At 39.0% G+C, this 16719-nt stretch overlaps 1 protein-coding gene across 2 annotated transcripts; it reads left to right on the top strand.

Annotated features, from left to right (window-relative positions):
• Nucleotides 1-1963: 1963 nt before the first annotated feature.
• smarcc1a (SWI/SNF related BAF chromatin remodeling complex subunit C1a) lies at nt 1964-15881 on the top strand. 2 transcript variants are annotated; one of them, XM_039650695.2, is made up of 28 exons: nt 1964-2183; nt 3031-3150; nt 4050-4135; nt 4264-4345; nt 4528-4620; nt 4716-4785; nt 4918-4987; nt 5203-5278; nt 5418-5543; nt 5861-5952; nt 6317-6444; nt 6877-6936; nt 7036-7073; nt 7274-7392; nt 7820-7891; nt 8010-8123; nt 8529-8682; nt 8773-8883; nt 9004-9063; nt 9158-9416; nt 9953-10114; nt 11991-12046; nt 12284-12425; nt 13078-13235; nt 13590-13724; nt 14636-14894; nt 15410-15553; nt 15652-15881. In XM_039650695.2, exons 1-28 carry the CDS (start codon nt 1998-2000, stop codon nt 15744-15746), a joined length of 3267 nt encoding a protein of 1088 aa, XP_039506629.2. In that variant the 5' UTR covers nt 1964-1997; the 3' UTR covers nt 15747-15881. The 2 variants fall into 2 exon arrangements, with proteins under 2 accessions (XP_039506629.2, XP_039506628.2); XM_039650694.2 differs by having other exon boundaries at nt 1965-2183; nt 5837-5952.
• The last annotated feature ends 838 nt before the right edge of the window (nt 15882-16719 follow it).

The following is a 16719-nucleotide window of genomic DNA, read 5'->3' as shown; positions in this document are numbered from 1 at the left end:
GCAGGGCAGGGCAGGGACAGGCATAAAACTCAACACGATGAACACGCGTAACAAATACAACGAACGAGCACAGGACAGCAAACACAGGAAGACTTAATAGGCAGGCAAACACAGAGACACAGAGGGTAGTGAGGATGACAGGTGGGAAAAATAAACCAATAATCAGATAACAAGGGGGAGGGATCAGACAATGACAAGAGCACATGGCTCAAAATAACAAAACACCCATATGCATCACAAGACAGGACAGACATGTGACACTATGTTTTATAAAACACACTAGCAGATACATGTTTAAAAAGATACATGAAAAAGACCATTTCCATTACAGTTTTCAAATAGACAAAATGAAGTTTACTTTATATGGGCAAAAATGGTTCATCACCCTTAAATCACAGAAACATCAATGGACCAGCTTTTAAAGGCCGGGATGTTTTATCTAAACAGGTCATCTGAGATAAATGTGCTGTAACAATTGTGATAAAAATAATTATGGTTTGTTAAGCTTGGAGTAAGTTTACGGACTATGTTATTCTACTCTTTTTTTGGTAATTTCCGATAATTTAAGTCAAAAAGGTGCAGTGCATTTTATTGCAGTGCATAAATCCATCACCTTTCCCTTCCATACAGGATATGCATGTACAGAACTTCTGGTTCTGTATGTCGCACTCTGAGGGCCCTATATTGCACCCTGCGCAAATGACTTTGTACACAATGTCTCATTGTTCGGTTGCAACATTGTTCCGGGATGGTTGCAACATGTTAGTACATGTCAGTGTAAGCAAAATGATTATTATCAAAAATGTAAGTTATAATAATATCACAGTGTTATTTATTCATCAGCTTTGATTAGATGGCAATTATAGATTTGTCTAGATAAATCTATAATTGTCATCTAATCAAAGCTGATGAATAAATTACGTGCAGATGTCAAATATTCAAACTGATATAAAGTACAGTAGGCTTTTAGTGACTGGAAGAAGAATGGAACAATTTGTGAGGCAATTAACTTTTATTTTGTCATGTAAAACAAACATTTTAAAAAACTATTTTATATTATGTTTATAATGTATCCATTGTTCGTGATTGTTTTACAATAGCTGACAGGAACGGGGACAGTTGCAGTCCCCATTCCTGTCAGCCATGATAAAACCTCATGTACCAGCTAAACAAGGCTACCTTGATACATGCTAACCATACAGCTTAAAGTTAACATATCACTCATTTAAACCATATAGGTTTGAGCTGAATCACATAAAAAGTGAAAACAGTATAACAAAAACAAAGAAATAAAGTGTCATCACTCTAGCTTGTTTCTGATTGGAGATAAATGCAATGTTGCAACCATCGCCTGTTGCAACTGTGTCCCCGGTCTCCCCTATTTCATGAACCAGTAAAGGAGACGGAGGGAGTGCCCTCTGGTGGTTATCATGGGCACTCCGGCTGACTGGTGTAACAAGCAGATTTTGCTCTTCTTATTTCATTCTGCTAAATAATATTAAGTATTTTAAAATTATCTGTATTGAACAAATGCTTAAATATGGAAAATGTAAGATGTTTCAGCTGAGGTTCGCATCTGTGCATTGTCAAATAGAATAAAAATATTAGATAATGAATTCCACTTTGTTTAAAAGTTTTATTTTATAACAATCTGTCTTGTTCTAGACACTACAAAATAATTTCTGCCTCTAATTTTACTCGAAATCAATTTCCATTTATATTATAATATTTTAAATGTAACATGTTTTGTATCAGAATTCTCTGAGCAGGAATACACATTTTGCCAAAACATATTTTACTTTAACTATTATAAATTATATATAATTTGGAAAACAAAATAGAATTTATTCTTTGTTAAAAGAAAAAAACTATATATATTTCTGAGATCTCGCGAGATTTCCATTGAGCAACGACTCCAGCACGTCGGCCGTTGCGCATGCGCAGTGTCATTTTAAAACAGTTTCCACAGACAAGCCTCTATCGCTAATAAAGAAACAATGGCGACAGCGGCGACTGCAGCGGGCGGAACGGGCTCCGGAGGACCATCGGCCGGCCAAGCGGGAGCCGGTTCCTCAATAGGACGGAAAAAAGATGGAGGGCCATCTTCCAAATATTGGGAGAGCTCGGAAACGGTGTCTCAGTTGGAGACAGTTCGGCTCTGGATCGGTAAACATTATAAGAAGGTATGCGGCTCATGAGGCGCCCGTTGAATGGGGGCGCGCGCGCATCACACAATAGCTACAAGAAGCGTTTCTAGTTTATAACTTATTCGTTATCATAATCGGTTATTTGAATATGTAGAAACAAACGGTTGTGCAGATGTTGTTTAGGTTCCGGGCTGGCTTTGTATCCAGCAAGTATTGCTCTTGTGTAGTTTTAAACGGCAGTGTTGTGGACTGATGAGTTAGCTTTAATGCTATCGTCGGTGACTGGGACGCGCGATCTGCCATGAATATGCCCGTGTCTTAAAATCTGCTTGAATAATATCTTCGTTTTCAACATTTTTGGGACACGCTCCCATTGGTGAACAACTTAAAAGTCAGAGTAAACTTAGTGGTCTCCGCCACGGACACTCAGTTGTTTGTGCTGAAGTTTGTTTACTGACTGTCTAATGTTATTGTGTAAGTATTGGTGGTACTATGATACAGTGATTGTTTACGATTAGGTACTTACTGAATAATTAACATGGGTATTTGCATGGTACTCTTCAGTTATGTAAATAATACCATGATATTTAAAATGATACTAACGTTACTGTCTTTCTTTAACCCAGGTCATTTTGTCAGTACGCTATTTAAATCCTTTGCACACATGTTGCACTGGATCATTAAATCTGTACTTTTTTATTGTCCAGCTGTGTTATGTGATGCACTGTTTTGGTAATTAATATTGTATGATTGCTAAAGATCTAAGTTATTTTTGTTCTTTTATAATTATAAAAAAACAGCAACATGAATGTTTAATGCTAACACCATTCTGATTGAATTGCTGATATTTATTATGACTTTTCTTTCTTCTGTTTTTCTGAAGTATGTCCAAACCGACTCTCCTACAAGCAAAACTTTGGCTGCGCTGGTGGTGCAGTTGCTGCAGTTTCAGGAGGATGCATTTGGGCGTAGGGTCAGCAATCCTGCCCTTACCAAACTACCTGTAAGTCTGAGTTTGCAGCATTTTCTCTTCATGTTCCAAATTCATAAGACTTTATTCATCTTCATAACACAAATTAAGAGATTTTTATTTCTGTTTCTCCATTAACAGTACATATACTAAAGATCATAAAACATAAACAAATGTAATCCATATTAATCCTACAGTAAATCAAAGTATTCTGAATAGATTGCTTTATATGATGAACATATTTAATTTAGGCTTTTATTCACATATAAGCTTGAGCATGGAGCACATTAGATATGGTAGACCGAAGCTGAAATGTTCTTGTTTGATGCACAAGAACCAATGAGGTTTGTTCTCGCATGTCACGAAAGCATATTTGAGCTTCCACTAGACCAATGAGGTTTATCGTGCATCAAGCAAGTTTAATTGAACTGCCGTTGGCCATGTTTAATGTGCTTTATGTATGTGCGTTGTTGATCATGTAATCGTTGTTGATCGATGTTTTCATGTGAATAAAATTTTAAAACTGTAAAGTTATAGTTTCTATTCAAAAGACTTGGATTAAACTGATAAATGCATATATATATATAAAATTTTTCTTTTTGAAGCATCGGTTTTGGTGGAATGCACTTACAGTTGATTGACAAATCTCTTTGGTTTCATCAAGTTTAATATCTTTTTTTGCGTTTTGAATTTGAATAAAAGTTTTGTGAGTTTGGAACAAGATGATGTAAAGTAATAGATGACAGAATTTTAATTTCTGCTTGAACTATGCCTTGATTACACTCCTCTATACCATAACTTTTTATTTATTTTTAACTGTGAGACTTTGTTAAAGTGCAGTGCTACATTTTTATGGTGCAATTCAGCAGATACGTACATTTGTAATTGCACACCAATTGATATTTCCCCCCTTTTTTTCCATGTAATTCTAGGCAAAGATCTTTCTGGACTTCAAACCTGGAGGAGCCCTTTGCCACATTTTGGGTTCTGCATACAAGTTCAAAAGCGAGCAGGGCTGGTGAGTAGAACCTCAGAAAGGGTGATCAAGGGGTTTGGGATAATTAGTTACGTCTGTGAATCTCAGAGTGGTATTGCTAACAAGATAATGCTAATATATTTAATTTTGATGTGCCTGTATTTCTTCAGGAGGAGGTTTGATCTGCAGAATCCATCCAGAATGGATAGAAATGTGGAGATGTTCATGACTATTGAGAAGACTCTTGTTCAGGTAGAGATCCTCTTGCAGATGTCTTTGTTTCTAAATATATCTGCTAATTGCACTCAATAAATATCTACTTTAGTAATTTTGTTACATTTGAATTACATTTGAACCTTGAACATTACATTGAATATGTGGTTAAAATCATGGTTCTCTAAATGCAATAATGCATTTCTCATTCTTACCTGCAGAACAACTCTTTGACCCGACCAATTGTGTACATTGTGTCTGACGTGGAGCAAAAACAAGCCAATAAACTCAAAGACATCATTAAGAGACATCAGGTTAAAAAAAAAGATGATCAATCAGGTTTTTTTTTAAAAATGTTATCACTCTTTTTATGTGATTATCTGATGTTTTGTTTTACTTGCACATTTAGGGAACCATCACTGAAGATAAGTCAAAGGCCACTCATATCATTTACCCCTCCCCAGGCCAGCTAGAAGAAGGTTGGTATTTGTTTTTTTTTTAAATAGTATCCAAACCTAGGTTTATACAGTCATCCTTCCTCCATCATTTTATTCAATTTGACATTATAATTGGTGTTTCATGGTCTTGCCTTGTGAATTCTGCTTTATTAGAGGAATGGCTGCGTCCCGTCATGCGCAAAGACAAGCAGGTGCTGGTCCACTGGGGCAATTACCCTGACAGGTTGGTAGGGCTGCAAATGATAGGGGGAAATTCCTATTTTTCTTACTCTCATGCCATCCCTGATGTATATGACTTTCTTTCTTTCACAAACGAAAAATTTTAGGCAAATAATCCATCCTTGTGAGTCCATATAATGCAGTTTTCTGTTTTTAATGAAACAGGAAAGGAGATATTTACATTTCTGGTCGTCTTATAAATATTTTCTTACACTGCAGTTATGACACATGGGTATCAACAAGTGATGTGGATGGAGATGTTGAGGATCCACCAAGTTCTGAGAAACCGTGGAGGGTAAGACAGTTACGATAAGTTTCAAAATAAACACATTTCAAAAGCCTTACAATAAGAAGACAATTCATATTCTAATGTAGGGGATACAGCCAGATAAAATTTTCCAGCGTTTTCTCAGTACGCTCTGTGATTCCCTCAGGTGCATGCTAAATGGGTCATCGACACAGATGCTTTCAACGAGTGGATGAATGAGGAAGATTACGAAGTAGACGAGAACAAGAAGTCTGTGAGTTTCCGCCAGCGGATCTTTCCGGGGGAAGAAGTGGTAAGAGAGCCAGAGACTTGAGTGCTAAAGAAATAGATATGGTACACATTTAGATTTGTGTTGTATGCTAAGCCAGACCTTTAAGGTCTTGGCAGGCTTTCTGTCACTGTCTGTGTGTCTGTCAATCATCCTCTAAAGCTCTTCCTTGCTGCCTCACCCTCACGTACCTCACCCGCCCACCTACCCAAATATCCCCTCAGCGACCCCCCCCTACCCTTTGTGTGTAAAACCGTTCCATTCTCTCATTCTCTCGCTCTTTCTCTCATCCTTCACCCCTCCATGGTTCTGATCAGTCTTCCCGTACACCCGATCGCAAGGACCGCAAGTCCCTGGTTGGCGGCAAGAAGAGGAGACGCTCTCCATCTCCACCCAGCACACCTGCAGAGTCTCGCAAAAAGGGCAAGAAAGGGTAATTATTTGCTGAATTAACATACATAGTGATGCAATGATGTGAAAATTGTGGCTGATAGCCGATATTAATTTAGCTGTTATGCCTGATACGATTTCAATATCTCTGTATAGAAAAAAATGCCATTGCATATTACTGCGCCGAGTCGAAGTGCTCCCAAGCACTTGCTATGGTTTTCCGTCATACACACTTGTTTGAAATAGAAATGTTTTTGTTACAATGTAAAAGGCTTTAATGTACCCTTGCTGAATGAAAGTTTATTTCTTTTCACACATTTTAGATTACACAAGTACAAAATGTATTTATTCATGATCACTTTAAGTGTAGCATAGTTTCATCTATTCATTTACATTAAAAAAAACAGGAATCCTGGAGGACAGTGGAGGCGCCGTGGGCATCAAAATGATGACGAGCAGGATGAAGACCTCACAAAGGACCTGGAAGATCCCTCCCCTGTGCCAGGAATGGAGGAAGTTACTTTGCCAAAAAATGGTAATTATTCTTGATTAATAATCCCACAAATTTAACTGAACTGGTGGTGTTGTTTTTTTAACAATGCAAGAGGTAATTGAACTACCACCATTGTACTCTTGGTCTTAACCCCAGGTTACCTAAGGTGACCTTTTCCTAATATCAGTAGTATGCTTAGTAAGTCTCTTTGGATAAAGGCGTATGGTTGATGAGCACTTCCTTGACATAATTTGTTGAATTGCCTTTTTTAAATGTATATTTCAACGTACCTATTTTAAAAGCCCTCTGGATGCATGAAAATTCATTGCATGGCTAAAATAGACACTCGGGAGTCTGGATATTACACGCTGCAGCCCTACTTTAATTGTCCTACTTTACACTGAAAGCTTTTAAGTTTTATTGTATTGGAATTGTCTGTCTGATGCATCATCTGCTCTGCTTTTCTGTCTGCAGTCAATCAGAAAAAGGACAGCGAGAACACACCAGTGAAGGGCGGAACTGTTGCAGATTTGGGTGAGTGTTTTGTTGCAGGCAAATATGTGATTGGTGTATATACATGCACATTGTAGAAGGAAATGCAAATGATCACGTTCATCTTGTTTGCTGTCTTAGATGACCATGAAGATGATTCGGTAGCGTCTGGTGGCAAGGTAATGTCGCTTTATACTTTAATCCAGATATGTTCAGTTCCATTGTAAATATCTGATGTACAGCATTTGGTGACAACAGCCATTGTTTTTGTTTTTACCCATAAATAATTTTTTTGTAATAGGCTGAAAATATGACTATGCCAAGCATTTATAGTGAGTCAAATGGTTCTGAAAGGGTGTTTACAAACTGTAATTGACAGGAGGATGATGAACCATGCAAAACGGAGATCAATCGTCTGATCGACTCTGAGGACAACGTGACTGAGCAAACCCATCACATCATTATCCCCAGCTATGCTGCCTGGTTTGACTATAACAGGTATTGAATCACTCCTTTCATGTGCTGCAGTGTTGTTTCGAGAAATGATGTGCTCAACCTTTTTGACTTGAAGGCCTTCATTGTCCAACACAATATTTGAAGACCCCTCATATAAGCTATGAAATTTCCTTTGGTATTTTCTGCTGTAATTATGATGTTGCTTGTTTAAAACTGGGAGTGTAAGTTTCTAGAACTGTTTATTCTTGTTAAAACAGTTCATTCTTAAAAAAAAAAATTCTTTGTAAAATTGTAGTAATATAAAAATTTTACAACCTTTTTTTTTTAAATTAGCTTATGTTTAACAATTCAATCCTTGAAATCCTGAAAAGTCTCACTCCACGTTCTCTTCACATTTTGGAAGCTAAATGTCTTTTTTTTTTATTGTCATCGCATATTCACACTTTTTTTTTAATCTTTTTTTTTTCAGTATACATGAAATTGAGAGACGTGCCCTGCCAGAGTTCTTCAATGGCAAAAACAAATCTAAGACTCCAGAGATGTAAGTTCACACCAGTGCATTTGTCGTGTACCCAAGCCTATTTAATTCACATCGTTCTATGATGCATGTATGTTTTACTGCTCTGACTGTCATGCTCTGTTTATTACTTCTTCCATAGATATCTGGCTTATCGTAACTTCATGATCGACACATACCGGCTGAATCCTCAGGAGTACCTGACCTCCACCTCTTGCAGGAGAAACCTCACTGGAGATGTGTGTGCGGTCATGAGGTCAGAATTCTCATACATCTCATTATAGGTGTTCCAGTTTAATATAATGCAGAGAGCCTTGCATAAAGTTAATTATGATTATTTATTTATATATATATGTGTGTGTGTGTGTGTGTGTGTGTGTATATATATATATATATATACATATAACATTTCTTAAATCCCAAAAATCTTTTAGCTTGTGCACTTTGTATTCAAATCATTTAATATTTACCTTTAAAATGTACATACCAATTGGGTCCCTATACTTGATGAGATATATTTTTAACCCCTTGAGAAATATTGACGCACTGTGCCTGAAATATCCAAATGAACCGAGATTCCCAACCGTGTGAATTGAATCAGATTAGTCTATATACCCAGGCGTGTTAAATATTTATTTTCAGTGTTCACTTTTTCTCCCAGAGCGCATGCCTTCTTGGAGCAGTGGGGGCTGGTGAACTACCAAGTTGACGCTGAGAGCAGACCCCTCCCAATGGGCCCTCCACCAACCCCACATTTCAACGTTCTTGCTGATACTCCCTCTGGTTTGGTGCCGCTGCACCACCGCCCCCCTCAAGTAAGACTGGGGTTACTTCCCTATTAATTCCCAGAAGGCAAAAGCTTTCTTGTGAGACAGTTGCAATAAAGTATCTGTTATTCTTTCCAGGTTCCCCCTGCTCAGCAGATGCTGAACTTCCCAGAAAAGGGCAAAGACAAGCCAAGTGACCTGCAGAACTTTGGCCTCCGTACAGATATTTACTCAAAGAAGAATCCCAAGGCAAGTCACTAACCCTGTGCCTGCTGCCAAACCTAATACTTGGAAGTTGTCACTGTTTTTTTTTTTTTACTTCATAGTTTCTTGATCTTGAATGGAATCATTTACTCTCTTGCCTTACAGGGTAAAGGGGCTGCAGGTGGCCGAGACTGGACTGAGCAAGAAACGTTACTTTTGTTGGAGGTGAGATTCAAATCATGGCACCGTAAACATCTCATTGTTCTCCTTTCATAAACATTTTCTTGTTAATAATATTATTATGAACTGATTATTCCAGGCTCTGGAGATGTATAAGGATGACTGGAATAAGGTTTCGGAGCATGTCGGAAGCCGTACACAAGATGAGTGCATCTTGCACTTCCTGAGGCTGCCCATAGAAGATCAATACCTGGAGAGCTCTGAAGCCTCTCTAGGCCCTCTGGCTTACCAGCCGATTCCCTTCAGCCAATCAGGAAATCCTGTCATGAGCACTGTTGCGTTCCTTGCCTCTGTCGTTGACCCACGTGTGGCAGCAGCTGCAGCCAAAGCTGCTCTTGGTATGTCAAGTTTTGACCCGTATGGAGCTTTTGTAGATGCACTCATGAGTGACATTCTTAGTAGCTGTTTCCATCCAAAATTGCACATTTAAAATCTCCTACAATATATTTATATGCATCAAACGTTTAATTTTCTCATAATATACATTGCACATCACATTTTTCAATGATTTTCAAACGACTTGTTGGATAAATCAGTCTCTAAATCCCTCCTCAGTCCCATTTTTCTAATCACATGATCTGTTTAGGCAAAGTTGTGACTTTCGTGTTAGGCGTTGAGTAATTTATTCATTAAATGTTTCCATTATAGTTTATGCGCATGTCATCTTATCGGATAAAAAAAATGATCCGATTCAATTGAGTTTGAACTAAATGGGGTTTTTTTTGTCTTATTTTATTGAACATCTAGATGTTTTCATCTACTGTTTTTTTATTTTTTATTTGATATGCCAAAATTTGCATAAAAATAGGTGGATGGAAACTGCCTTTGTCAATGCCTTATTTTAAGATGGTATTTCTGTCTGTTGTGTTTGTAGAGGAGTTCTCGCGTGTGCGTGAGGAGGTTCCCACGGAGCTAGTGGAGGCTCATGTGAAGAAGGTGCAGGAGGCCGCACGCAGCACAGGAAAAGTGGACCCTGCGTTTGGCCTGGAGAGCAGTGGCATTGCTGGCACGGCCCCTGAAGAGCCAGAGAAGACGGGTAGGAAACTAGGTTTGGGCAGGGTAACGATGTATATCTTTATATTGCAGTATGTAAATATATCCACATAGCACAATGTGCTAGTTATTGTCACTTTAGAATGATGGAAAAAACATTCACTAATGAGAGAATAAAGAGCAGGACATGCATCATGTTAGAAAGAGTTAAGCGCAGTAAGTCATGAAATACACTAACACACGAAGGGTGCACACAAAAAACTGCTTCTCTGAAAGGATGTGATCCCAAATTCAAATTCAGTTCTCTGCTGAATTTCTCAGTTTGCTGCTTGTGTGTTTTTAATAACGAAAATAAAATGAATAACTGTATTGTGACCTATAAAACATTTAAATGAAAAAATATAGCATTATGAAATAAGATTTTGCATATCACTAGTAAGAATTTGCATACAGTGAAATTGGGAAGCTCATCGAGGGCTCTGATAGGCAGACTTTCAATCATACCTAGTTGTTCCTGTGTAGTTGTAGCTCCTTCCAGCAGGTGGCATTAAAACAGTACTTATGAACAAACCAGGTCTTGTCAAACCCAGTGACCCTGATCAGCTGTGCGTGTAGGCATGTCATGATAATTTAGAAGTGATTTTAGTCGGTAAAACAAAAAACGATACAAGTGTCCATTACTCTCTTTCTTAACATTTAAAAAAACGTACAATAGCACATTTACTGTGTGAGTCGACACACAGTAATGGAGGCAGCGTGTGCGACTGCACACAATTGAAAGCTGTTGGCTTTATGCAGCGCTTGGCAGATGGGGCACAGACATGGGAGGGGTTGAAACTGGGTCAGTGGAGTGACCTAACGTGACATGGTTTGCCAGTGCAGGCTTTGCCACGCATACCTTATTAAAGACTTCAATGTTATATGTTCCACAACTATTTGTTCAGTCGAATACCTGCACATAGGGTCACAATTTGTCACCCTATTCTCATCTCTGATTGCTGGTTGTTTTTTTGTTTTTTTTGCTCATCTGTGTGCTGCCAGGCTCTTTAGTTTTGACTTTGCAATGCATTGGTTTGACAATGTTCACAGACATCACTATGACCATTCACCCACATTGACTACATTAAAATGTGAAAGGGTACAGTGAAAACTTATACATTAGGAAGTTTATTTAAAATTAACTTTGAAATTTAACAATCAAAGAATCCATCAGTTTCCACAAAATATATTAAGCAGTACAATGGTTTTCAACATTGACAAAAATAAATGTTTCTTAAAAATCTAATTAGCATATTAAAATTATTACTGAATGATCATGTGACATTGAAGACTGGAGTAATGGCTGCTGAAAATGGAGCTTTGTAATAAGAAGAATAGATTACATTTGATACATTTTAAAAAGTTATTTAAACTTGTGATAATTTTGCAATATTACTGTTTTGCTGTATTTCTGATCAAATAAATGCATTGTTGAACAATATTTCTTTAAAAAACATTGAAAATTTTAAACCGCACTACTGCAGTGTAAATAAGATCTGGGTTTTTTTTTTTTTTTTTTTTGATAAATGGTAAACTTTTAATTTGACCATTTCATTTCTGACATGTCGCTATATGTTATGCATTTTAAAAGTTTTTATTTTTTTATTTAAACTGAGTTTTTAAATGTGGATTAAGCTTGTAATTTTGGAACTAAATGCATTTATTTAATACAAATATATAATTTATTATGAACTCTTTTTAGGCAGATATGGGCTATGTTTAAAAGGTCAAATCAGTTTGAGCAGAAAATAGTGTTTAACTGGAGCGGAAGTACTTTCTAGAATACATTTCTTTGTCTTTAGGTTCCTTTTTTGTCCAGTACACTCCACCATCGGACATTTTTGATGTTTTAATCAATGTTTGTTTTTCTTTACTCACAGAACCTACAGAGACTGAGAAGATGGACACAGACTCTGACTCCCAGCAGCCTGATAAGGTCAGATTTAACTCTGCCACTGTGTCATGTTTATTGGTATAAGATCAGAACTGATTATAATTTCCCTGCACTATTGGGATTCCTTGCAATGCACCCTTTTCCAATCCGTCTCTCAATATTAAGTCTGGTTCTTCTAGACTCAATATGGACTCAAGTTTGCTTTCTATGCAGCCATCTGTACCTGTTCTTCATTTACTTTTCACCAGTCTCATGCTGTCCTTGTCTCATTTCTTGCAGGCAGAGGCGAAGGATGAAGCTGAGAAGCCCAGCGAGTCTGCAGAAAAGCCTACAGAGGCAGAGAAGGAAAAGAATGAGACTACAGAGAAATCTGAGCCACAGGAAGAGGAAGAGAGTGAGGGAGGGGAATCCAAGACAGCAGGTACTGACACTGACTGCCAAAGCTGCACCGAATGCTCATGGGCTTGCCTGAAATCTGACACAAGCCTACTTCATGTCTTTTATTGTTTGAACTTTGTGATAAAATGGGCAGAATTTGAAAGCTGAGACTTTTTCTCATCATGTAACAAAGTACAAAGCTTTTTGTGATTTATTGGATGGGAAAAATGTTTGGTGTAGGGAAAAACTTTGGACCTGGCAACCCTGGCTTGAACCATGGACGATTAATAGGGTTAATGCGTTATTGTCACGTTAACTTGACCTAAATTCAACAAGATTTTCTTCTCGCACAGTATGAGTTTCAGCCTAAATGTGTTTTTCTGCCTATTTTTCATTGACGGGATACTATTGGCCCTGATCAACCGGCCTATAGTGTCAATTGCTTTTGTCAGCCAATACATCAACATTTTAAAGGATAACCATTTTGACTGTTACAAATGTATTCATATAGCACATACCACAATACACTTTAGTCATTTTAAAGCAGCTTTACAGAAAATTTGAAATGTTTTTAGACCCTAGTTTACAGGAAATTCATTAACAAAGCAATTAAGAAACTTATCAGGGAATTATTCTATAGTTGAATTTATTTCTCAGCTGTTGGTTCTATTGGACTACACATTTTTATCTTTCAGAGAAAGAAAAAGAGGAGGACATGGAGACCTCAGAAGAAGGAAAGGAGGGTGAGGAGGAGCAGGAGGAAGGAAAGAAAAAGCTTGAGTTGGATATCGGAGAGGGCAACATCGCCACTGCTGCCGCTGCTGCTCTGGCCTCTGCTGCCACCAAGGCAAAGGTAATGCATACCAGAGATGATGTTGTGGCTCCAACATAAACTGTGTCCTTTGTGCAAAGTGTGTTTATCACCCTGCTGGTCCAGCGCAGTCTCATCCCAAAATGTCTGACAACTGACGATTTTGACCATGCGTCAACATCCGCCATTTTAGGGTACCCTCAAACGTTGGTTAGATGATCCTAACCCTACCCCAGAGCTAAACCTACCCCGTCATAACCGACGTTTAAGGGTGCCCTAAAAAGGCGGATGTTGACGTTTGGTCAAAAGCGTCAGTTATATGACGTTTTGGGATGAGACTGTTCTAGCTGGTCAACTTTGCATGCAATATCTCTTACTGGTTTTTCTTTGTCTCAGCACCTGGCCGCAGTGGAAGAGAGGAAGATCAAATCTCTTGTGGCTCTGCTGGTAGAAACTCAGATGAAGAAGCTGGAGATCAAACTACGACACTTTGAGGAGCTGGAGACCATCATGGACCGTGAGAAGGAAGCCGTAAGTATTGCTGATTATTTGGGGGAATCTGGCTGTCTCCAAAATCAGAAATAATACATTTTATTTTAAATGTAAAAATATTTATTTTTTATAATTAAGGTTTTTTTTGCCTTGTGATGTTTTATTGACAACTAAGTGCACTTCTCCTTAAAATTCCCTGTATTTAAAACTATAAATTATGGTTGAATTGGCTTTTTTCCCGTCTGTTTGTTTATCTGCACCATTAAAAAATGACTGCTTTGTGCAATTCACTCTTCTGCCAAATATAGTCAGTACATTTGTAACTTTTTTACCCCCCGTGTGAAGCAGTGTTGCAGAATCTGTTAATTATTTGTACTATGAGGCTGTGATTTACACTCCCTTTCTCACATTGTTTTGATTGTTTTGTTGAAAAGCACATTCTGGGAAATATTTTTACAACTACTAATTTGCACAGTTCACGCATCCTCTGAATTGTGCTGTGCATTGTCCTTTTTTTATCCTGTAGTCTTGTTTCACACCAGAGGCACTCTCCACAAGGGACTTGAAGAGCTCTGCAAAATGCTTTAGCAACTGTAGCTGAAGATAGTAACCCAATTTAGCTGCTGTAAATAGTGCATGAAGGATGTGTCTTTATAAAGCCCAGTCCAGTGGTACTTTAATTCCTTGAAGCGTTCATATATTTCCTGAATATACGCTTTCTACTCTTTTATTTGGCATTATGCTCCCATTTATATCATACAACCAGATGTTGAGAGACCAGATGTTAGCTACACAACTCAGATCAGATTAGTGCTTATGAAATAAGTGCAGGCATTCCATTCTAATGATTGGATCTGAAAAACAAATCGAAATTGTGTGCAGTGTGAGTAAACCCTCAGAAATCAATTTAAACTTACCCGATTTTACAGGAGTTATTCTTGTTTTTTTAGCTGGAGCTCCAGAGGCAGCAGCTTTTGACAGAGCGACAGGCTTTCCACATGGAGCAGCTGAAGTATGCAGAGATGAAGGCTCGTCAGCAGATGGAGCAGCAGGCAGCCGCACAGCAGAATACAGGAGGACATCATGGACCTCCTCCACACGGCCCACCTCCAGGCATGCACCCTGGACACCCAGGGCATCCCGGGCACCCTGGCCCTGTATATCCTCCCATGCACCATGCCATGGGTCCCCACCATGCCCCTCAGACAGGTCAGAACTCACCCACATCTTCTGATCTATAATTTAATCACATAATCTCTAGTTAACAGGAAATATGCCTGCGTGCGTAATCTTATAATCTTCTATTATAGCTTTATCTATTAATCTTTTTTTTTTTTTTTACAAAAATAACACCACACAGGCATTAATAAACACCTAATGGATCAGATTATGTCAAACTCAATTTCGACCAAAAGTGGAGATAGAACCTTATAATTCAAAGCTCACGATTTTTGATGTCAGTGAAATTTCGCGCATCTCAATGCCAATTCTGTCCTGAACATGTGGACAAATCCTCCTGGGGAACAACGCAAATTCTTTTTTGCAGCTTAATGCCCAGTAGATGGCAATTTAAGACCCGTCACATAACATGCTTGACTTATTTGGATGCTAAATTTGGACTTTTAATGAACTGAATTTATCTAACCGCCCTAATTATTCTCAGAGCAATTTTGTAGAACATCAATAAGCCAACATCTCCAAGTGTCTTTTGTCGCTTCATACAGGACCAATGGTTGGACCAGGCCAGCCCATGCCAGGTCAACCTATTCCAGGTCGAATGATGCCTGGACCTCCCCCAGTTGGACCCCCACAGGGTGGCATGCCCTCCATGATGGGACCTCGACACCCTGGACCACCCAACGGCATGTGTGAGTGAATGTGTCTCTAGGTCAAGTCCTCTTGTTACTCTGTATGGTGCATTTGTCGGGCTGCGTTTTTGAAACTGCATTATTTTTTTTCCTTCTAGACCCAGGTCCTCCTCCTCCAACCGCACAGCCTGAAGGGATACCCCCTGCCCCTGTGGGACCTTCTGCGCCCCCTCCTCGTGCTGCTGAAAACTAAATATTCCCCGCACACATGTACACATCCACACGCGCATTCAATTTAACTCCAGATACCCGCAGACCTGCTGTCGTCGCCCTCTGTAGATTTGCCTTGCTGATGGGTGGGTCATCTCTAAATCACTTCTTTCCCTTGATCGAGCTGAGCACTCGCCGCCTCGCCTGTAAACATTCACACGCTCAGGGCACAAAGTCAAGAGTGCAGTCGTTCTGGCGTCTCTTGGCTAGTAATAGCACTGGCTTCTGTTCTTTTTCTCTCCTCTGTGTTTGTTTTAGAGAGTGTGCTTCAGGCTCCTACGTTTGAGGAGCATCGCTGCTGGTGTCCGGCTCCTCCCTATAATGTGACCAATAGAATCATATGTGTATATTGTGCTAATCCACGTAAGCTAACGCTCCGAGATCTAAATCACACTGTAGCTACGAGCCGTCTCCTCCGCAAACCTGGAGTCCTGTGGCGCGCAGAAAACGGTTCCACTGCCTTACGCGTTATCCATTTAAGCAGGGTTCCCGGTGGCTTCCTTGAGCTTCCTTTTAGTATTTACATCCTCACCTAGTTGATAATCTACCTCGCCGGTGAAATTGTATTTAATCTGTGCACAGTGTGTAAAGCAGACTTGCTTTATGGTGCTCTGCTTGGTCAGTCGCACTGTGGCACAGTCTCAAACAGAGATAGTAACTCACACCGACCGAGTGCTCCACTGGTCCAAACGTGCCCCCGAGTACTGAACCGCCAAACGAGAGCACACCAAACTGCTGTTTTTAGAGATGTACCCACACATGCATTAACTTTTTTTGCTTCAAATACCGTGCAAAATATAGAAACACACAAACACACACAACCTCTGTTTGTGTTCTCACTGAGATTGCTAATGGAGGTGTATATATGGTATCACACTGAAGTGATGGAGGAACTTTGCTTATCTTAGGTGTAGCTGGCCTTTTGTGCTCCTCCCTTAGGTGCTGACAGAGTAGCT

This window comes from Pimephales promelas, chromosome 12, assembly GCF_988280905.1.
Source record: "Pimephales promelas chromosome 12, fPimPro1.hap1.1, whole genome shotgun sequence".
Taxonomy (NCBI): domain Eukaryota; kingdom Metazoa; phylum Chordata; class Actinopteri; order Cypriniformes; family Leuciscidae; genus Pimephales; species Pimephales promelas.
This window is presented reverse-complemented; position numbering and strand designations above follow the sequence as displayed.

What these genes read in the sequence shown, in the direction of transcription:
- smarcc1a (XM_039650694.2), top strand. Translation starts at nt 1,998, where the DNA reads ATGGCGACAGCGGCGACTGCAGCGGGCGGAACGGGCTCCGGAGGACCA. An exon ending in ACTCAAAGAAGAATCCCAAG is followed by an intron (nt 8,884 to 9,003) that starts GCAAGTCACTAA and finishes CTTGCCTTACAG; the next exon opens with GGTAAAGGGGCTGCAGGTGG. An exon ending in CTGCTGCCACCAAGGCAAAG is followed by an intron (nt 13,236 to 13,589) that starts GTAATGCATACC and finishes TCTTTGTCTCAG; the next exon opens with CACCTGGCCGCAGTGGAAGA.